The sequence below is a fragment of the Mchenga conophoros genome, linkage group LG3 (genome assembly GCF_057382185.1).
Source record: "Mchenga conophoros isolate Kocher_MC1m ecotype Shallow Benthic linkage group LG3, M_conophoros_male_GT1.1, whole genome shotgun sequence".
NCBI classification, from domain to species: domain Eukaryota; kingdom Metazoa; phylum Chordata; class Actinopteri; order Cichliformes; family Cichlidae; genus Mchenga; species Mchenga conophoros.
This window is the reverse complement of record NC_140528.1, coordinates 37980365-38003978: the sequence shown is the minus strand read 5'-3', so window position 1 is coordinate 38003978 and position 23614 is coordinate 37980365. Positions and strand designations below refer to the sequence as shown.

The window sequence follows — 23614 nt, the reverse complement described above, 5'->3', positions numbered from 1 at the left end:
CATAGATATCTCTGTTACTCTAACTGTGCTATGCTGACTGAGCACACAGAAGGTCTAACACGCTGTCAAACAGCATGACACGCTAACTTAGACGACCGATCGGTGAAAACGAGAATCTGCGGATCTGGAATATGGAAAGTTTAATATGTAAACAAATCTAATCAGTTAAAGTAAAAACCAGTTAACCTGTAACACCGTTACAGAAGGAGCCTTGAATGCACTTCATACTTTTCTCCAGTCTAGTTGCTGCGGTCTGCACCGGTTTTTTTTTTCAAAAAAACTTTTCTCACATTATTTATGATCAATATTCAACAATTCAACCTGTTAACGTGCTTATTTTTAAACTCTTATAACGTGTTTCTTGTCGTCATACAGTCCAGCCTACCAAACGTCACTATACCGTGACTTCCTTAACAGACTCATCGGAAGTTTGAAGTTTGAGTGAGAGACTGAGAGACATATTATCACATTCAGTGGTTTTCACCTGTAGCCTATTTAAACCTTTAATCTAATCTCATGAGGTCAAGTTTGAAACTCGGGTTCTGTTATTCACTGAAAATAACAGATTCGATAATTTATAACTATGTAAATGTTGGATCGCCTGTAAAGGCAGCACGGACATGTCTGCTGGAACCGCTTCGCTCTGCTTGACTATGCTGTTTGTCGTGTTTGTCTCTGCAGGTGAGATTTAACTGTTGAACCAAACGGACTTTATTTCATTCGATTTGTTGTCATTTGTGAAGGAAGCACGAGGCTGGGTGGAGTTAACATCTGTAAGAAGTGTAATGTGTGTGTCAGTGTGATGTGTTGTAGTGTCAGGAGTCAGTATACAGCTACAAAGCTTTTTGTTCAGTGTATACAAACAGCTGTAGCTCCATAAAGGCAGCATGCAGAGACTCACAGTGTCTTATAATGAGAGGCTGCTTTCTCTCACACATTATGTTCACTTATTATCAGCACATGTTGTTGTTCTGTGGAAGCTAACATCTTGTAGTTTCTTTGCATGTTTAGCATGAGGCTAAAATTCCCCCTCAGTGGGTCACTGGTGACCTGCTGGATGTTCAGAGGTTCATTAAATCCAACATGACTAAAAACTCAAATGTCAAAGGAAATAAACAAAATATTTAAAGTCAATTATTCTGATCATAGTTGTACTTTGACCTTTAACCTCTCTGCTCTGTGTTGTTTCCTCTTTCAGACCCAAAGATCATCACAGCTGAGTCTGGACAGGACGTCACTCTGACATGTCGAGCTCCAAACAACATCATAGTTGTAAAGTGGAGCAGAGCTGACCTGGGAGATAAATATGTGCTTATGAACCGTGATGGTCACTTTTTTCCAGACAGCCAGCATCCATCTTTTAAGGACCGGGTGGATCTGCAGGACAGACAGATGAAGGATGGAGACGTGTCTTTGATTCTGAAGGATGTGAAGATTAATGACGCTGGAACATATGAGTGTCGTGTCTTCACGAGAGAAAGACGCTCATGGGAGTTCATCAGCAACACCGACCTTCATGTTGTTCCTCCAGGTGAGTGAGTAGAGTTGAGTGTGTGTGTGATCAGAGGTGAAGCTGCTTCCTGGTTGCTGATGTTTGTTTGTTGTATGGATGAGCTGGTGGATGTCAGAGGTAGACAGATGTTTCTCCAGCTGTTGTCTTTGTGGCTGGTAGTCTAGAGTTGTAGAGCAGCATTGTTTGGTTGGAGCAGAAACAAAGACATTTATGAATCCGTCTCTTCTTCTCTTGCTCTCTAACTCGTCTGTAAACATGTGTGGGGAAACTCAATGTTAAAGCCTACAGCTGGAGGGGGAGGGGAGGGGTGAAGCTGGTGGTTGTGAGTCTGTGAAAGTGAATCCTGCCGGTGCCATAGCTGCTGAAAACGTACTTAGTGCAGACACAAAACGTCCATCAGCTTCAAAGTGTGTCAGAAAAATGTCCACATGGTGACTGATGGATGAGAGAGGTCCCATTTTTGTTGTTGTGCACAAATCATTGAACAACACAAACACTTAGAGCTGCTTTCAGTGCTGCCTGTTTTGTTACTGCACACATTTCTGATGGTCCTACAGTCCAACGTAGCAAACATCTCCCTGAAGCCTCTTCTTAGAGACCAAAGGTTGGATCAGAGCGAGCAGCTGAAAGGACACATCTATGAATGCAGTCAGAGACTTTCTCACAACCTCACACTTCATCTCATCACAGTTAGATTCAGGTTTGAACTCAACTTTAAAATAAGATTTTAATTTTCAGCTTTGTTTTTGACGCCATTGTCGCGTTTGTCACATTAAGCAGGTCAGGTATACCTGTTAGAAACCAAACACAGTTTCCACTGTGTGTGTGAAGGAGACACGAGGCTGGGTGGACACTTAACATCTGTAATCCAGCTGTGACAGAGACAAAGAAGTGTAATGTGTGTGTCAGTGTGATGTGCTGTAGTGTCAGGAGTCAGGATGCAGCTACAAAGCTTTTTGTTCAGTGTATACAAACAGCTGTAGCTCCATAAAGGCAGCATGCAGAGACTCACAGTGTCTTATAATGAGAGGCTGCTTTCTCTCACACATTCTGTTCACTTATTATCAGCACATGTTGTTGTTCTGTGGAAGCTAACATCTTGTAGTTTCTTTGCATGTTTAGCATGAGGCTAAAATTCCCCCTCAGTGGGTCACTGGTGACCTGCTGGATGTTCAGAGGTTCATTAAATCCAACATGACTAAAAACTCAAATGTCAAAGGAAATAAACAAAATATTTAAAGTCAATCATTCTGATCATAATTGTACTTTGACCTTTAACCTCTCTGCTCTGTGTTGTTTCCTCTTTCAGACCCAAAGATCATCAGAGCTGAGTCTGGACAGGACGTCACTCTGACATGTCGAGCTCCAAACAACAACATCATAGTTGTAAAGTGGAGCAGAGCTGACCTGGAAGATGAATATGTATTTTTGTACCAGGATCATCCTGATCCAGCCAAACAGCATACATCTTTTAAGAACAGGGTGGAACTGCAGGACAGACAGATGAAGGATGGAGACGTGTCTTTGATTCTGAAGAATGTGACAATTAATGATGCTGGAACATACGTGTGTAGTGTCTTCATGGGAGAAGCACAGATATGGAAGGCCAGCTTCCTCCAGCTGATTTTTGATCCGCCAGGTGAGTGAGTAGAGTTGAGTGTGTGTGTGATCAGAGGTGAAGCTGCTTCCTGGTTGTTGATGTGTGTTTGTTGTATGGATGAGCTGGTGGATGTCAGAGGTAGACAGATGTTTCTCCAGCTGTTGTCTTTGTGGCTGGTAGTCTAGAGTTGTAGAGCAGCATTGTTTGGTTAGAGCAGAAACAAAGACATTTATGAATCCGTCTCTTCTTCTCTTGCTCTCTAACTCGTCTGTAAACATGTGTGGGGAAACTCAATGTTAAAGCCTACAGCTGGAGGGGGAGGGGAGGGGTGGAGCTGGTGGTTGTGAGTCTGTGAAAGTGAATCCTGCCGGTGCCATAGCTGCTGAAAACGTACTTAGTGCAGACACAAAACGTCCATCAGCTTCAAAGTGTGTCAGAAAAATGTCCACATGGTGACTGATGGATGAGAGAGGTCCCATTGTTGTTGTTGTGCACAAATCACTGAACAACACAAACACTTAGAGCTGCTTTCAGTGCTGCCTGTTTTGTTACTGCACACATTTCTGATGGTCCTACAGTCCAACGTAGTAAACGTCTCCCTGAAGCCTCTTCTTAGAGACCAAAGGTTGGATCAGAGCGAGCAGCTGAAAGGACACATCTATGAATGCAGTTAGAGACTTTCTCACAACCTCACACTTCATCTGATCACATTTACACTCAGGTTTAGACTCAGGCTGTCTGTTAGTCAGTGAAACTAGAAACAGAGTCACCCATTTATAACAATCTGAGCGTTAAATCATCAATCTGAAGAGCATTGAAATTCCTGCTCAACTGTTCGTCTTTGCAGGTGAGATTGAACTAGAGTTTCTCTCTGAGATAACAAGAAGCACAGGAGGATTATTTTCATCTGGATTCAGTTTGTTTCATCTGGATGTTAAGTGTCCACCCAGTCTCATGGGTGGACACTTAACATCTGTAATCCAGCTGTGACAGAGACAAAGACGTTTAATTTGTGTGTCAGTGTGATGTGTTGTAGTTTCAGCAGTCATCATACATGTCACGGTCCTGGGTCGTGTGACCGTTTTGAGTTTCCTTGCATTTTTGATATTCATTGTTTATGTTTTAGTTCTTTTAGTCTTCCTTAGCTCCTAGGTTTCCGTAATAATTCTTGTGTTAAGCCTTCCTTACTGCGCATTGTGTCTTACCTTTTAAGTTTTATGTCTGTGTGGTTCATGTTGTCAAGCTCGTGTTGTCATGTCTGTCTCATCATGTTTCCTGTTTTATTTTGAGAGGTGTTTTTTGTTCATTGTATTTAGTTTCACCTCCCCTGTCCACTCATTAGGTTCATGTGTGTCAGCTGTGTCCTCGTGTGTCTCCACCTCCCCATATCACCTCATATGTGTATTTAAGTCCCCCGTTTCCCTTGTTCATTGTCAGGTCATCTGTCCTACCTACCCCACTTCACATCATAGCTTTCATAGTTTTTATCTTTTTGAATCATAGCGAGAGTCATAAGTAAGGTGTCGGTCATAGTTTCCCAGTTTAAGTCTAGGGTTTCCCTCATCTTGCTGTGTTTTAAGTTCGTGAGTTTTCAGCTCCAAAATAAAGGCTTGCTTTTGTTCAAGTTTAATTGTGGCTTCTCGTCGGTGTCTGCTCCTGGGTCCTCAACACACTCTCCACACGGTCTGCAGACCGCGACAATACAGCCAGAGGTGGGTCAAGTATCCAAAAATTGTACTAAAGTAAGAGTATCATTACTTTAAAATATTATTACTCAAGTAAAAGGGAAAAGTAGTCGTCAAAAAAGTTACTCGAGTAAGAGTAAAAAAGTACTTGGTGAAAAGGCTACTCAAGTACTGAGTAAGTAGCGAGTAACTGTTTGAAATGTCCGATTTATGTTATAAATAAATGCTATCAGACAAACAAAAATAAATAAATATCAGAATCAGAATCAGAATACTTTATTAATCCCTGGGGGAAATTATTTTTTGTTACAGTGCTCCATTTTAAACCAACATTAAGACAAGACAGACAATACGCTAACTAAGAATAGTACAATATATACATATATATACATACATACGTCACTCATAAATAAATAGTTGGAAAAGAAACATGTGTAGTTGTAGCAAACAGTGTGTTAAGTGGATGCGTTGTACAGGGAGATGGCCACAGGCAGGAATGATTTCCTGTGTCGTTCAGTGGTGCTTTTCGGTAATCTCAGTCTCTCACTGAACGAGCTCCTGTGACTGACCAGCATGTCATGGAGTGGATGGGAGGTGTTATCCAACATTGTCTTTATCTTGGACAGCATCCGCCTCCCCAACACCACCTTGAGGGAGTCCAGCTCCATCCCCACAACATTGCTGGCCTTACGGATCAGTTTATTAAGTCTGTTGGCATCTGCGACCCTCAGCCTGCTCCCCCAGCATGCAACAGCATAGAGGATCGCACTGGCCACAACAGACTCATAGAAAATCCTCAGCATTTTCTGGCAGATGTTGAAGGACCTCAGTCGCCTCAAAAAATAGAGACGACTCTGGCCCTTCCTGTAAAGTGCTGTGGTGTTTTTAGCCCAGTCCAGTTTATTGTCAATGTGTACTCCAAGGTATTTATAGTCCTCCACAATGTCAACACTGACCCCCTGGATTGAAACAGGGGTCAAGTGTTTCCTGGTCTTCCTGAAGTCCACGATCAGTTCCTTGGTCTTTGCCACGTTGAGCTGCAGATGATTCTGCTCACACCACGTGACAAAGGAGTCGACCACAGCCCGGTACTCTGTCTCATCATCCCTGCTGATGCATCCAACCACCGCAGAGTCATCAGAAAACTTCTGAAGATGGCAGGTCTCTGTGCAGTGGCTGAAGTCTGTGGTGTAGAGGGTGAAGAGGAAGGGGGAGAGGACAGTCCCCTGTGGTGCCCCTGTGTTGCTGATCACCTTGTCAGACACACACTGTGGGAGACGTACATATTGTGGTCTTCCTGTCAGGTAATCAACAATCCAGGACACCAGAGAAGCATCCACCTGCATCGCTGCTAACTTATCACCCAGGAGGGTCGGCCTGATGGTGTTGAAAGCACTGGAAAAGTCAAAAAACATGACCCTCACAGTGCTCGCCGGCTGGTCCAGATGGGTGTAGACACGATTGAGCAGGTAGATGATGGCGTCCTCAGTTCCGAGACGAGGCTGATAAGCGAACTGAAGGGGATCCAGGTGTGGTCTTACTATGGGTCGCAGCTGGTCCAGGATGAGCCTTTCCAGGGTCTTCATGATGTGGGAGGTCAGTGCCACGGGCCTGTAATCCTGGGGGCCACTGGGACGTGGCGTCTTTGGTACAGGGACGAGGCATGATGTCTTCCACATCACCGGGACCCTCTGCAGACTCAGACTCAGCATAAACAGTTTATGAAAGACTCCACACAGCTGGGGGGCACAGGTCTTGAGGACAAGGGGACTCACTCCGTCTGGTCCAGCAGCCTTGCCTGAGTGAAGTCTCCTCATTTGCATCTCAACCTGGTATTGAGTGAAGGTGATGGGTGGGGGAGGGGTGTCAGGAATCTCACAGGAGGCAACATGTGAAGAGAGAGGCTGGCACAGTGGTGTGGCTCTGGATTCCAGGCTGACTGCAGGTGAGGTTGTGGGGGTAGGAGCAGACACTGTGGTGTCGAATCTATTGAAAAACAGATTCAACTCGTCGGCTCTATTCTCACCTCCCTCAGCTCCCCTGCTGTTGGTTGGCCTGAATCCAGTGATGGTCTTCATGCCCCTCCACACCTCTCTCATGCTGTTCTGCTGGAGTTTCCACTCCAGCTTCCTCCTGTAATTGTCCTTAGCCTCTGCACTGCAGAGGAACTGGAGAGGTACCTTTCATGTCCATTCACTGGAGGTGTGGATCTATTGCATGGCTTTCCTCAGATCAAGAAGCTGTCTTTCATAAATATATAAATTTTAGTATTTTCAAAAGGAATATATGTAAAAAGATCCACAAAATAAGGCACAACAATTCTAATTTCAAGATTTCAGTTTTTCACAACATAAAGCTTTTTCAAGCAAAACCCACAGTAAATATATTCGCATTTACAGCAGCCTCAGAGAAAACATTAGAATGAGGCAACTTCAACATAACAGACAACAGCTGATGCGCCAGAATGTCATACTAGGGGTGGTTCTTTGAAATACAAGGAGGGATTAAGTAAATCAGAAACAAATGACACAGAGATGTAACAGGTATAATCAGGAAAAGTTTATTCCCAAGGCGGACAGCAGGAATTAAAAAAAACAAACCACACACACAACACAACTGTGCTAAAATTTCACAGGAATAGACATTCTAACAAAACTATAAAATGTTCTTTGTATACTAAAATACCCTGAAGTATAGACAGTGGATTAACACAATGTAATATGTAAAAATGTAAAAACTACACTCACAAATAAGCACTGAAATCAGAGTAAAACTAATTATAAAAGACAAATACAAATTTCCACTATGTGGATGTACATATGTGTATGGCTCACTTTACCATAAATTGTTTCTTCAGTCAGTGAAATGGTGGTTCAGCTTCAGCAGCAGTTTGCTCTCAAGGTTCTTGCTGTGAAGCTGTGACCATTTAGCAGTGAACAGGAGTCCTGCATGACTAAAAAGTCTCTCACAGGCTGCAGATGCAGGAAGAGCTGTATTGACTTTGATCGACAGCTTCTTGATCTGAGGAAAGCCATGCAATAGATCCACACCTCCAGTGAATGGACATGAAAGGTACCTCTCCAGTTCCTCTGCAGTGCAGCGTGTGATCTGGACACAAGAGATGGAGGCACAACTTGTAGGATGAGGAAAGTTCATCCGAGTACGTAAGCGTAGAGCTGCCACCCAGGCAAAAGAAAAATAGAGCTATATCACGTTAGAGCGTGAAATGTTTGTTCTAACAATATACTTTTAATGTTTGTACAATATTATATCACGTTCATACAATATAATATTTATATTGTGCGAACGTGATATTATATTGTACTAACATTAAAAGTATATTGTTAGAACAATAAACCTTTCATGTTATAACGTGATATAGCTCTGTTTTTCTTTTGCCTGGGTGGCAGCTCTACGCTTAGGTATCCGAGGCTTTTCAATGTGGCCTCACAAAATTATCACGACTACAACAACCATGAAAACAGTTGGATGGACATTGCTGCTCAATCACAGCTGCCTGGTCAATGTTTTTCATTAGTAATTTAGCAAAGTTGATGGTGTGTGTGTCTGTGTAAGTAAAAGACAGAGAGGGAGAGCGAGAGACAGATTTTGTATGATAAGCTTCATGTTATGGACGCACAGTTTGAGCACTCAGGTCGCATCAGAGCATCAGACCGTATAAGTGTGAGACCCTGCATCATGACCTATGAACTTCTAACCTCTGCGATTTAATTGTACAGTTTGAGCAGGAGCGGAATAACACGACTGAAAAAAAACAATGTTTGCCCAGCTTAATGCAGACTGTTTAAACTAAACAAGCTGCTGTTTCACATAATAAACCCTGTCAAACGCAGTATTGCCTTCTGTTTTAACAGTTGAAGCAGTAGAGACGAGCTGTTTGCATGTGCGTTGAACTCCAGCGTCATTAAACTAATTTTTTTTTTAAAAAAGTAACGAGTCGAATTTTGCAAATGTAGCGGAGTAAAAGTACCGTTTCTTCTTCATAAATGTACTCAAGTAAAAGTAAAAAGTATCGTGCAAAAAAGGTACTTAAAAAGTACATTTTTTAAAAAAAAACTTAAGTAAATGTAACGGAGTAAATGTAGCTCGTTACTACCCACCTCTGAATACAGCAACAAAGCTTTTTGTTCAGTGTACACAAACAGCTGTAGCTACAGAAAAGGCAGGATGCACTGTAACAGTCACAATAGTGTGGTGTCTCTTTAAGACAACCCAAGTCGAGGGTTAATGTTGTCATCCGTATGCGCCACTGACTATCTCTGTGATTGTGTGGACATGTGCTTGTACGCTAGTGCATGAGGAGGGACGGATTTTATGTTTTACCTCTCCAGACACCTTTGTTTGCAACGTTATGGGTTGTACGAACACTCTGCGCTATGTTTGTTAAGCTGCAGCCGTTCAACCGGGCTTATATGGTTGATGAAGAGAAGGTATATTAAAGAACACGCTGTGGACTTCCCAATGCCAGTGTGAGTGTGTATTCTTTTGGCTACCCTGCTAAGTGTTTTGCCACCTCCTCTCAACCACTAAACGCAACCCGATGTTACAGCACCCTGTGCCCAAGAACAGCAAACCCTCATCCCTGAACAATTACCGGCCAGTTGCACTGGCTTTGGTAGTAATGAAGGTGTTCGAGAGGCTGCTGAAGAACATCATCTCCTCCTACATCCCAGACACCACAAATCCGCTCCAGTTCACCTGCCAACCCAACAGATCCATCGAGGACACCATCGCCCACGTCCTGCACACCAACCTCAGCCACGTGGACAAGAAACAGGGTAACTATGTGAGAATGCTGTTTGTTGATTACAGTTCAGCATTTAACACAATAGTGCCCAGCAGACTGTTCACAAAGCTGAGGGATCTAGGACTCAACAGCCGTCTGTGTGCATGGGTGATGGACTTCCTCACTGGCAGAACTCAGGTGGTGAGGGTGGGTAGATACCTCTCTAACAGCACCCACATAGCAACCAGGTCTGGCCCGGATCTGGTATCAAGCCGGCACTGCTGGCTGACTTCTGGCATGATATGACGTATGTCATCCAGATATCCAGGCCTGGCATAGATGGCACTGTCTATGTGATGGCCTGCCACATCTGGCCCAATTATGGTTTGGTTTATGTGGCCCAGGCTCATAGAACACTGTCTTGGCCGGGATCCGGCATCAAGCTGGTACTTCTGACTGACTGGTGTCATGGCAGAGTTTATGTCAACCGGATGCAGGCCAGGTCTGGTAATGAGGCGCTATTTATGTTCCTATTGTCCTATTTTAGTTAGAAGAACCAAATGCCATGTTGTCTGTGAAGGTTCTCAGTCATCCAGGTCATCGTAGTCAAAGGAAGCTTGCAAAGAAAAGCGTCTGGACTTCTTTAAGTTACTTGAAGACGTTTCACCTCTCATCCGAGAAGCTTCTTCAGTTCTAAGGTCAAATGGTGGAGAGTCCCAGATATAAACCTAGTGGGAGTAACCCCCCACAGAGGGACAAAAGGACTCCCTGTTGATCCTCTAATCGCCTGAGCCAAGGTGTGAAACTGGGTGTGGGTCCCGATCAACCAGAGTTTCGGGTGACGCTTTTCTTTGCAAGCTTCCTTTGGCCAAATGCCATGTTGCAATAATATACTGCTATGGTAGCCAAAGTTTCAAATGCAGGTTTGACAGGTTTGTGAATGTAAACTTTGTCCAAAACCTAGTGAAAGTTTACTCATCCTTGCCAGTGGGTGGCTGTAGCTCAGGCGGCAGAGCAGGTCATCTGTTGATTGGAACGTTAGTTGTTCGATCCCTGGCTTCTCCAGTCTGCATGTTGTGAGTATGAATGTAGTTAGGAAGCACCCAGTTAAGAGAAAGTGTGTGGTTGGGTGAATGTGGCATGTTGTATAGAGCACTTTGAGTAATCTGGGAGAGTTGAAAAATATTATATAAGAATCAGTCCATTCACTGTCTGAACAGAGTTTTGTCATGTTACTTTTGCACTGTAATGCACATGTTGTTACATGGCTTAATTAAGGTACACATTAGGCTGACATCTGGGGCCAAAGCTGAAACTGTTCTGGGCCAGCACAGGGCCAGCAGTGTGTCTGCAACTGGCCCGTGGCTGCACACAACTTACACATGGCCCACATACCGCAAAGAATGACGGCCCTTTGGTGGCCCAGACCAGGTTTGTCAGAGGTAATTCACATGTGAGCCAGCAAAGGACCACCAGTGTGTCTGCAACTGGCCTTGTGCTGGCCTATGTGTGGGCAACCTTTGGCAAACTAGATCTGAGCCACCAAAGGGGTGTCATTCTTTGCGGTATGTGGGCCATGTGTAAGCACATTGTGTGGGCCAGATCCGGACCATACCAATTTTGCTATGTGGGCATCACCATCAACACAGGAGCATCACAGCGATGTGTCCTCTCGCCACTGCTCTACTCCCGCTACACTTCAGACTGTGTGGCCGCCCACGGCTCCAACACCATTGCGGATTTTGCTGATGACACAGTGGCGCCATCTCCAACAGCGATGAGGCGGCCTACATGGATGAAGTGAAAAGTCTGGCATCATGGTGCCAGGACAACCATCTCCAGCTGAACATTGGCAAGATCAAGGAGTCAGCACAGAGACTACATGCCCATTATCATCAATGGAGATCCAGTGGAGAGGGTGCAGTCCTTTTCAGTATCTCGGTGTCCACATCTCCTCAGACCTGACATGGTCTGCCCACACCCAGGTCCAGACCAAAAATCAGAATCAGAATCAGAATACTTTATTGATCCCTGGGGGAAATTATTTTTTGTTACAGTGCTCCATTTTAAACCAACATTAAGACAAGACAGACAATACGCTAACTAAGAATAGTACAATATATACATATATATACATACATACATACATAAGTCACTCATAAATAAATAGTTGGAAAAGAAACATGTGTAGTTGTAGTTGCAAACAGTGTGTTAAGTGGATGCGTTGTACAGGCAGGAAAGATTTCCTGTGTGGTTCAGTGGTACTTTTCGGTAATCTCAGTCTCTCACTGAATGAGCTCCTGTGACTGACCAGCATGTCATGGAGTGGGTGGGAGGTGTTATCCAACATTGTCTTTATCTTGGACAGCATCCGCCTCTCCGACAAAAAGGCTTGGGAGCTTGAGGCTCCTCTTGAGTCCGGGCCCTAAACTATGACATCTTATTTAATTCACTTAATGTACAGAATTCACCTGCTTGCGGCATACAATTCTACTACTGCACATTCACATAATGTTCAGTTCAGTTCAGTTCTTTTTTTATTTCAAACATATACATTCACCAACGTTTCATAAAATCATTCCATACAGTTGTTTGAAAAGGAGTAGGCAGAAGTATATACTTATTTAGCCCTACCCCCTCAGGTTTACATCCTCATCATCTAAATTTGAACAACAAAAATTTATACAATGCCTTCAACTTAGAACATAACATCTCAAAAAAATATTTTCACATGTTCAACTAAAACTTTATTTAGATTTGCTAATTGTATAATATATAATGCATCTAAAGGACAAAGGTCACTCTTTCAAGGATGCCAATGTTCACATTTTGGACAGAGAGGACAGGTGGTTTAAAAGAGGAGTGAAAGAAGCCATTTATGTCCGCTGTGAGCGACCATCTTTGGCGGGGGTTTACGACACCAACTGTCTGCCATCTATAATCCAGTTTTGAGATCCCTCCCCAGATGCCTTAACGCCCACTCACATCCTGGGCCATCTGACCTCAAGAATTCGCATGATAGGGTGGGGCTAGGTTTCACAATGAGCTCACCCGAAACCCTGGCTGATTGTGACCCATTTTCACACCTTGGCTCGTGTGATTAGGTAGAGGATCATCAGGGGTCCATTGCCCTTTTGGGGGACACTCCCAACTGGGTTTAAATCTGGGACTCTCCACCATTTGACCCTAGAACTGAAGATGCTTCTCGAATGAGTTGAAACATCTTCAAGGAAACTTAAAGAAGTTGAGACGCCTTTCGTTCCAAGCTCCTTAGACTACAGGATCTAAACAAAACTGTAGTTACAATCTTAAAGAAAATACAAAAAAGAAAATACATCAATAAAAAGTGCAAAAAAAATTACAAGTTAACTTCCAACTGTGTACAGCTGGACAGCTTCTTTATTCACACTTTTTTTTCTTCTTTAACCTAATCTACCAGACAAGGAAATTGATTCTGTGTCTCTTCACTCATCACTTACCTGACAGCTGACACTTCACACCTGTTTCTCACCTGCAGGTCTACCTACTGGACGACTCATCTGGGTTTCTGCTGCTGCTGCTGCTGTTGCTGCTGTTGCTGCTGTTGCTGCTGTTTTTTTTCTACAAAATAAAACATTCAAAATGCGATTCTACAACTGTTAAGGATCCAGAGGCTGGACAGCCTCTTTCCACAACACCGCCAAACAGTGACTTAGATGTTTTGAAGATGAATTAGAACTTTCCTGAACATCCATCCTTCAGACGACTGTAGATGTCGAACATCTCTGATGATCATCATGTTCAGACTCAGACCAACAGTGTGTGTCTGTGCTGTCTGTCAGTGACTCTGAACTACAGTTTATTCAGCTGCAGGCTGTTCATGAGATTTACTGACACAAAGTCAAACCGTGTTAGATCTCAGAGTCAGTGAGTGTTTATGTGTTGGAGCTTCAGGTTCAGCTGTTTGTAAGAACTTACTTGGCCTTGTGACTTTTGAACCTCAAAAACTGATCCTTATGCCGAGATGAGCTTTTTTTAATAGACAATGGCCAAAATGAAAATAAAAACAGGATCCACTGATCATTTGCTGTTGAATGACATCTGTAGAAATTGTATTGCATTGTATTTAACTTAATTTAAGTGACATACATGTAAGTTAACTTTAATTTCAGCAGAGCTCTTTTGTGTTGGTGTAAATATAAACTTAATGTTATCTTTTTGCCTCTTTCCCACATAGCAAAATTGGTATGGTCCGGATCTGGCCCACACAATGTGCTTACACAAGATCCGTGCCATACCAATTATGCTATGTGGGTCATCTTGTTCTTTTTTCCTGAGGTAGTTCTGGCATAGCTTGGACTTATGTTTTGAGTCACGATCTTGCTTTAGGATGAACCCCTGACCAGCTCTGCACATACCAGAGACTGATGATGCTGCAGAATGCTGTAGTAGCCATTTTGGTTCAGGGTGCCTCTCACTCTGTACAAGTCACCGATGCTGGAGCCAGCAAAACAGCTCCAGACCATCACACTTCCTCCTCCATGTTTGACAGTTGATGCCACACACTGTGGAACCATCCTTTACCTACTTGAAGGCGTACAAAGATCCTGCGTGATGAACTGAAGATTTTCAATTTTGATTCATCAGTTCATTTTCCAGGCTTCAGCAGTCCACTGGCAGTGTTTCATGGCCCAGTCAAGCCTCTTTGTCTTATTCTGATGTCTTAGCAATGGCTTTCTTGCTGCAACTCGTCCTCTCAAACCTACAGCTCAAAGTCTTCCCTTTCATGCAGACAGAGGGGGTAAGTTATCTAGAAAAGTTGGAACACGTATAGGAATTAGTAGCACCAGCTTTCAAGGCTTGATCAGCCTCCATTGCTCCATAGCAGCTTTAAATTGCTAACATATTTTGTGTCCTTTATAAAAAACCTTTTTGTATAATTCTGAAATGTACATTATTTTTTAGTTTTGGGTAACCTTACCTTTTTTTGAACCTCTGGCAGTTTACCACTTAGTTTTGTACCATTTCAAACTATTCATTGGAGTTATTACATGACTTAAATTACAATAAATAACTGGAAAGAATGGGGTGTTCTAAAACTTTTGACCAGTAGTGTATCTGATCTGTAGATATTTCTCTCTCTATGATCCTTAACTGTGACGCTTCTTTTATTCAACTCATGATGCAAGGAATGAATAATGTAAAGCTCTTTATCTACACCCTGTCTTATCTTCAACTTCATGTTGTTAATAAATATTTACAAATAGTTAATACTGGATTGTGTTACTGCAATTATCCTCAGTCAAAAGGTACAGCTAGCATCCAGAGATTTATGTGCAAGAGAAAATTTATTTTATGTACTATGTGATGGTGCATGGAGTAGACATGATGTGGTTTCTGAAAAAGAATCAGTGCAAGATAAAATACAGTCAACATAACTTGTTTCAAATGCCCCCATGAAAATCTTTTTATGGAGTATAAATGCAATAATGAAATAAATGCATGGTGCATTTAAGGATTAACCTCCTAGGACCTGGCGTCCACATATGCGGACATCACATTTAGGGTTATTTAGAAAAAAATACTTAATTTTGTTATACAAGGGCCTGATATCCACTTACGAGGACATTATACTGCTACTGTTCTATTGAAATTTAAACAAATATCCTCATATGTGGATATGAGGATAATTCTCATATTTTATTAGAAACAAAAATTAGGTAAAAAAAAATCTAGTAATTCTTTGTTTTACATTCATCTGGTCCCAATTAGCCCAAATAACAAAGAGAAATTAAGAATGCATGCCGTGGAAGAGTTTGGGTTCTACGAAATTAAAAACTATTCTTAAATCCAACACAAGATGGCAGTCCAACACAAAGAATAACAGTATCTCCCATTCAGGCTGTGAGACCTCTCTACACCAGAAACAGAGTTCTATAACACCTCTGCTGCACTGCTTCCGGAGTTTGGCCGGATTTGATCCATTTTTAATTGGCCCGCAAGTAATTTCATAAATAGAATAGAATATGTGCCGCACTTCAACTTTTGCTTGAGTGTATTGCACTTCTTAGTTTTAACACCAGGGGGAGCTGCTGCTGATCAAGGCAGTTGCTCCACCAAAAAGGACAATCACAGAAGAAATTTACCTCAAGTTACTAAACATGGCAGAACCAAAGAAGCGAAAGGTAGAAAGTGAGTGCAGAAAATTTCAGACATGGTGGGAGAGTGAATATTTCTTCAAAGAATTCAAGGGGAAGTGTGTCTGTTTGATCTGCATTGAAACTGTGGCTGTTATGAAAGAGTATAATGTACGATGTCATTATGAAACCAAACATCAGGCTTATGCATCCTACACTGGTGCTGAGCGAGAGCAGAAATTAAAGCAAAGGGTAGCTCTCCTGCAGGGTGAGCAACAGTATTTTTTTCGTGCTCAAATTGTCCAGGAAAAGGCTCCAATAGCCAGCTATGAGGTCGCCCAACTCATCGCAAGACATGGCAAGCCTTTTTCAGATGGAGACCTCATAAAACACGGCCTCGTTAAATTCACCGAAATAATGTGCCCGGAAAAAGTGCAGGACTTCAACAACGTCAGCGTGTCCAGAAATTCAGTTGTGCGACGAATTGAAGACTCGTCAGCCAACATTAAACTGCTACTGTCTGATAAATAGTGATGGGCAGATGAAGCCCCATGAAGCACTGAAGCTTTTCATCCAATTGGTTCACCCCAACGCGAAGCTTCATGAAGCTTCATTTGCTCTAGCAGGACACCTACTGGACGTAAAAATAATAGCTGGCATGAATTTGAAGAGTGTGGCATTTTGCACACAGCCTGTAAATGTCAACAACAAAAGGAGTGTGTAAAACATGTATATTGTAGTGATGGCAGTATACTGTGTATATTTATAGTGGCAGTATGGGAAATGATTATTTGGAAATGCTTGAAATGGAAATGATCATTTACTGTGAGGTGAGGTGTGGTTGGGGTGTGGACAGTGGTTGTGCTTTTGTAACGTTGAGGTATGGACAGCTACACACTGAGGCTTTGAGCCTCAGTCCTGCCTGTTCACATTTTATTCTGTAAAAACTAAATTTTCACTGCTTTTATGACCTTTTTAGTGGGGAGAACATAGCTAGGATTTAATGATTTAACAAATCTTTTGAATCCTTTGTCCTCCACAATGCTAAATGGCTGGGAGTCCTCAATCACCATGCTGACCAGGTCTTCATCTATTTGAGATTGTTCTCCTGAGGAAAGACAATAAAGATAAAGCACAAATATAAATATCACACACGTAACTTATAACAGTTGTATAATATTGTTATATCATTTAGTAACATTACTGCATCCTATATTATCATTGCATTTGATGGCTCACCTGGTCTTGCTCCACAATCGGTGTTCCCCTTATTCTCATGCAAAGCTCTGTAGTGCCTAAGCATGGATGAGGTGTTGCTGTTATATCCCAGCTCCCTGGCACATAGCAAACACTTCACCTTGTACAAAAGTCAAGACAGCTCAACATAAATTGTATTGCACCATCAGTATCATGAAAATACATCTTCTGTAGAAATTTACATACCTTGTTGGGAGGAATAAGATCAAAATGTTCCCACACAGGGGAGGACATCCTCCTCTTCTTAGCTGGCTCCATTCTCTCCTGACTTTCCTCACTCTCATAAACCTCCAAACGGTCTCCAAACTCTCACTAACCGCAACTCTCCATCAAACAACCACATTTTTGAATGAAGTCTGAGGGGTTTATATCGCTGTCATATCTCGCGGCAAAGTTCGAACCACTTCATGAACCAGTCACGTGGTACAGCCGGGCAGCGAGGCTTCGGACGTCATCATTTTCAGCTCCTCCCATAAATGAAGCAAGCCTCGATACGCGCTTCGCGGAAACGCCCCCTCCATTACTCGACACACGCTCCGAAGCCTCGATACAGAACGTCCCATCACTACTGATAAAGCTGTGCTTTTGATTTTTACTCCATCGCATGCGATGAGAGCACCGATGCCACAGACACCACACAGCTGCTAATTTTTGCGGGGAGTGGACGAGAGCACGAGCGCTTTAGGTGAGTAAAAATATATATTCCACAGTACCGTGTGTTAATGTGCAGGTACACATGCTTCAAATATCAATAATACGCATCAATTCTGTCACTACCCTGCTTTTAAGCACCACCTACTTATATACGTTTTTCTTGTTAACACAGAGTACACACCGCTGTGCACAGCACACTCACACGCAAAGTCAGCTGATCTCATCTGATGCAGATTTGCTCCTTGATCAAGTGACATTTGTCCGGATTTTTGGCACGAGTGGCGATCAGCACCGCAGCTGGGTGGCCCGATTTACATACCCAGCGCAGCTGATACTCACCAGAATAATTTACTAAAATTATGCACTCCTGTTATTAAGTCCAGTTCAGTCTGTTAATGTTGATAACGGTTTCAAACAAACGTTAATAGGTGTGTTGCTAAGCCTAATAACTTAAATAACAAACTTGAAATTTACTAGTCCCATTTTCCCCTTTATTGTTTTTTTCTCCATACTGTAAATCTTCTTTCTAAGAAGAAATATGAGGCTGCTGAGAGATCTGAGAATGAGCTACCAAAGGTTTTTCTGAATAAATCAATAAAGATCCATTTATGGAAAGCTGTGATGAAGGCAGTTTTGTCTTTAATTATATTCAACAATATAACATATTTGATCACTTTTAAGTGATTTTTCTAACTTTAATACACTAAAGTTAAGGTTATATACCTAATTTCTAGTAAGTGGCCCAGCCCCTCCTATATTTTTATGTATGTGGCCCTCAGTGAAAAAAGTTTGGACACCCCTGACATAAGGCCTTAATTTATCACCAGTTCATGTGCAGAATAGTATTCGGCTCTTTCAATCTGTACTGTCAATGCCTGACACACTGTGCTGTTTGAATTTACCTTTTTGTTTTATCCTAACAACATGGATAAGCCTTATAGAAAGACTTTGTTTTTAGACAGTTGACCTGAAATGGCAAATTGAGTGTTTTACAAGCAGAATCTCTTGGGTTAATTGAGCTGAATTTGTGGCTTCCTAAAACATGTCCCCAGGTCTGTGCTGCAATGCCTTTTATGTACATTGTCACATTGTCTTAACAACAGTGCTTTGTTGCCAATTTCAGACTTTATGACGCTGTATATATCGAGAAATGGGTACTGGTGCTAGTACCTAACCTAAGGTACTAGCACCAGGTAAGGAACTCATGTTGTAACTGACATCAGATGCCGAAGATTTTGGCGGAAAATTAAAGCGAATGGTAGCTTAGAATTGAACAAATTCCTTTAAGCTTCAATTTTAGCAAATACACTTATCAATTGTCTTATAACTAACAACATTTGTCTAAATCCTCTCGAACACCCTGGAGAACAACGGGGAGAGTTTAGAGACTCTCCAAGATTACATCTATCAGTGCTTCCAGGATCTCGTAATGAAGAAGGCTCAGAGTGCATCTTCCCCGGCCAAATCTGAGAGGCCGGCATCGAAAATATGTCGCCCGGCAGATTCCCCCGGCACAACATTGCCAGCTGGCAAAGATATTGCAGACATCCTTGAGTCAATCGACAAATGATTGTCCAGTTTCGATGCGAGGCTGTCCTTGGTGGAGATTCCACACCGGGAATTTAAGTCCTTGCGAGAATCCCTGGAGTTCAGCCAGCAGCAGGTGGAAACACTGGCTGCTGAAAATGCCACGCTAAGAGAGTCGGTGAAATGTCTCACTGAAAATGTTACCCACCTAAATGGAGAAAATAAAAAAAATAAATAAAAGAGACAGTCATTGATCTACAAGCTCGTGGCATGCGTGATAATCTTGTATTTTCTGGTATTCCAGAAGCTGCTGGAGAAGACGCAGAGACTACGGTGAAAAGCTTCATCAAAACCCACCTGAAGCTGCCGGAGGACACTGTGAAGAACATCGCCTTTGATAGAGTGCATCGCATCGGCCCCATACGCACAGCAGCCAGGAGACCACGTTCTATTGTGGCCAAATTCGGCCACTTCAAACAAAAGGAACAGGTGAAAAGTCGCGGCAGGGAAAGGAACGGACTTCAGCGTAAACGACCAGTTCCCAAAAGAGATCCTGGAACGACGCAGGGTCCTCTTCCCAATCTAACGCGCTTCATCCAGAATGGCTCCCACGCTGTCATCGCCGTTGACCGGGTCTACGTGGATGCTTGGACAGCTTTACCGCGACCCTGGCATCACTCCGTGGCTGTATTAACTTCACACCAGATAAGAATCCGCTACACCCTTTCCCTATCCACTCCACTAACTAAGAAAAAAACAACTATATGTGCTGTTCAAGATTTATCTGGGAACACAATATATGACCACAAAAAAATAAACAGCATTTTCAGGGATTTCTATAAAATGTTGTATTCACCACAAATAAACCCATCTAAAAAGGAAATTAATCAGTTTTTGGACAACATAACTCTTCCAAAATTATTAGACACTCAAGCAATGGCACTGGATTCACCACTGACACCAGGTGAACTCCAGGAAGCCCTGATAAGTATGCCCAATAATAAGGCTCCAGGTCCAGACGGCTTTCCTGCAGAATTCTACAAAGAATTCTGGTCGATTCTAGCACCAGTTTTCTACAGAACGTTGTTGGAAATCAAAGAAAAGGGCAGACTTCCATCAAATATGAATTCTGCAAACATTAATCTCCTGCTAAAACCAGGCAAAGACCCTGTATATCCCTCAAGCTATCGTCCAATATCCCTTATAAATGTAGACCTTAAAATAATCTGCAAAGCTCTCTCAAAGAGACTGGAGAAAATAACCCCCCTCTTAATTCATCCTGACTGTGAGGAGAAATTGTAGAAGGCAAAGGAACTCAGACTCAAGATATCTTTTTCATGTGCACACATGGACGATCCCCCCTCATCGCCCGATCCATCCTGCAGCAACATGTGCAGGACAAATGTGACAGAGAGGAAAGACCGCCCAGGGCTTTCAAAACTTTCTTTATTTATACTTCAACCGAGCTTTCAGGGAAGTAGGAGTGGCAAAAACATTTCCATAAAAGGAGAAACTGTTCGCTTGTCAGCTGAAACAGGAGATAACTTGGTATGTATAGAAATTCAGACATTCCCATATAAGGGGAGAGAGAGAGAGAGTCAGTTTGTCTGTTAAAACAGGAAATAGTGTCGTATGTCACAGCATTCCTCTGCACATACATCTCCACTCCCCCTCTCTATAGTGGTTCCAATTCACAAGCTCTTCTTCCTTTAAATGAAGCTACACTAAACATAATCACAAAACTCAAAAATCTTATATCACTGACCAAACTGGTTTCATAAAAGGTAGGCACTCATCAACAAATACATGTAGATTACTTAATTTAATAGACTACTCATGCAGTAAAAACATTGAAACTACAATATTTTCTTTAGATGCAGAAAAAGTATTTGACAGAGTTAACTGGAAATTTCTATTTGCAACTTTACACAAATTTGATTTTGGATCCTCTTTCATTAACTGGTTAAAAATATTAAATAATTCCCCAACAGCTTGTGTCAAAACAAATGACCAAACATCCTCCAGCTTTAGACAGAATTCAGTAATTATGGTAAATGGGGCGATCGTGGCTCAAGAGTTAGGCGTTCGTCTTGTAATCGGAAGGTTGCCGGTTCGAGCCCCGGCTCCGACAGTCTCGGTCGTTGTGTCCTTGGTCTTGCCCAAGGACTTCACCCGTCCTTGGGCAAGACACTTCACCCGTTGCCTACTGGTGGTGATCAGAGGGCCCGGTGGCCCTGCCTCTGTCAGTGCGCCCCAGGGCGGCTGTGGCTACGCTGTAGCTGCCATCACCAGTGTGTGAATGGGTGGATGATTGTGTATAGTGTAAAGCGCTTTGGGGTCCTTAGGAACAAGTAAATAAGTGTATATATATATATATATATATATAACACCTATGCCCTGCCCGTGATCAGGTACCCTGCTGGGGTAATAGGCTGGCCAAAGGAGGAGATAGAAGCCTCCTTATATGTCCTGCTGCTTTTACACACGCACTCACATAAGCTCAGTGATTCTCTGCGCGATCAACCTCTCACATGTTTAAGCTGCGGGAGATTTCACTTGTCATGTTTGCATAGTAAGCTAACGATTGATAAGACGATGTCAGAGGAATTGGTGCACAAATTATCATCACTCACCAATCAGTGCTGTCGCTCTCTATACACAGTTCGTGCGATTGCAAAGTGAAAGCAAAAAACAAGTGCAAATTCAAACGCGATTTCAATATGTCACATATTGACAGTGGCTCACCGATGCCAATGACATAATTACCCAGCTACATTTCCGAAAGAATGCAAAAGCATTGACATATATTTTTCCTTCCTACGATAGCCCGACGGGCAGGGCAGAGATAGATTTTGGTAGCCCGACTGGAAAAATCGCTTTTTTTTGCCTTTTATTGTTCTTTTATAGTAATTACCTATTATGCTTTGCAGGAAGTGTGGGCCTTAGTTTTACGCAATGCTACGCTAACTGAAGTGCTGCTGCTTTGCTTTTACCGTCTGTTCCCGTTGCGAGGTTTCTTTTCCTGCTGCTGCCAGCTTTTTAAAGTGGACGTCGGCGTGGACAGCGGCCATATGCATGCCGGTTATGGGAGTCAGCTGGCGTACATATTGATTGACCGGATGATTAACTTATAGTCTGGCAGGCGGCAAGTTTGAGCGATACGGCGATTCCGGTTGCTCCAGATTTTAAAGTTTTATCCAGATTGTATGTTGTTTTTCTGTTGTTTTGATTTGTAGTTTGGATTTTTGTTACGCCACTGGTGGGAGGACCTTTTTCTAGCTGCAGATCACCAGTGTGGTCCTGCAGTTGGGTCATCCCCAGAGCTACATATTAGTTTTGTTGTAATATATTAAAATTTTCTTTGTTTCTTTTATTCAGATGCGGAGTGCCGATGTGGAGGAGACTAGGGTGCCTTGGTGGTGGGATCCTTTGAATGTACACACCTGCCTTGTTTAGTTTATTAGTGTGATTAGTGTGAGTGTGTGATTTTGTGTTGCACTTGTGTCTTGGTGTGTTTTCTTTTTTTTTTTTTTTTGAGTTTGTGCGTGGCGTCCCTGCCCCTCCACTGGTAAGCCTCAACTCTGAATACCTTTTTAAGCATATTTGTACATGGATATTTATGATTGTGCTTTTATATGTCATCCAGGGAAGGACGGATGTGGTTTTGCTTTGCTGTGTTCTAATGTGAAGTGTGTTTATTTATTTTTGATACTGCATGTTTTGGTTGCATCTGTCAATTTGTCCTGGAGAGACTCCGCCCTTTTCCCATTTTATTAATTTGACACACCTGAGAGGAAAGGAGGGAGTGGTAATTTACAGAGCGTGCTCAGTGACACATAAGACTGGTGGAGCTTGGCGTTAAAGAGGGAGGAAGACGCAGCGCCAGCGACGCGGAGCGAGCAGTTCGACTGCTGCAGCAACAGGAGGCCAGATTACGCGTCTGCGGGAAATTAGAGGCGGCGGACGGGCCGGTGCCGATTGGCGGTTACAAAGAAACGGCAGGCAGAGTTGAGAGCTCTGCCCACCCGGGGTAAGTCTTTTGACTTACTTTTGACTTCCCCTTTAATGAATGGTAGCTCCCTAAAAGAGTAGTGACTGCCACTGCCTTTCTTTCCTTAGCGCACTGGGGCGCAGAACGCGGAGAGGAAGGCGAGGATGCCGCTGAGTCTCCCTTCTGATTTTTAATTCTTAGTGACTTTTATACCGTGGCGGACGCCACTGGACTTTTAATGTTGTGGTTTATTGATTTTTATTGTGTTGTCCCCTGGCCAGGGTTGTTTTAATTCATTTTATATTTTTAATTGTTTAAATATAATAAATTATATGTTAGCCTTACTGTTTTTAATTCATGTGCTTTCCCTTGGCGGCTCCACTGCTCTGTCAGTTTGGAGGAAGGTTTCCCTCCTTTAAAAACACTGTGGAAAAAAATCACCTTCGCTCTGTTACATATACAGTGTTTTAAATAATTATTAATAAATTGTCAACTTGTTTTATCATTGAACCTCGTCTCTGTAT

General features: G+C 42.6%; 1 protein-coding gene across 1 annotated transcript in view; it reads left to right on the top strand.

Moving 5' to 3' along the window:
• Window positions 1-23614, top strand: part of LOC146578510 (hemicentin-2-like) — an 871231-nt gene that overhangs the window by 588889 nt on the left and 258728 nt on the right. Inside the window, exons 9-10 of the mRNA XM_085268642.1 lie at window positions 1199-1531; window positions 2823-3152. Of these exons, the coding sequence (XP_085124768.1) occupies window positions 1199-1531; window positions 2823-3152 (663 nt within the window). The remainder of the gene's footprint in view (window positions 1-1198; window positions 1532-2822; window positions 3153-23614) is intronic.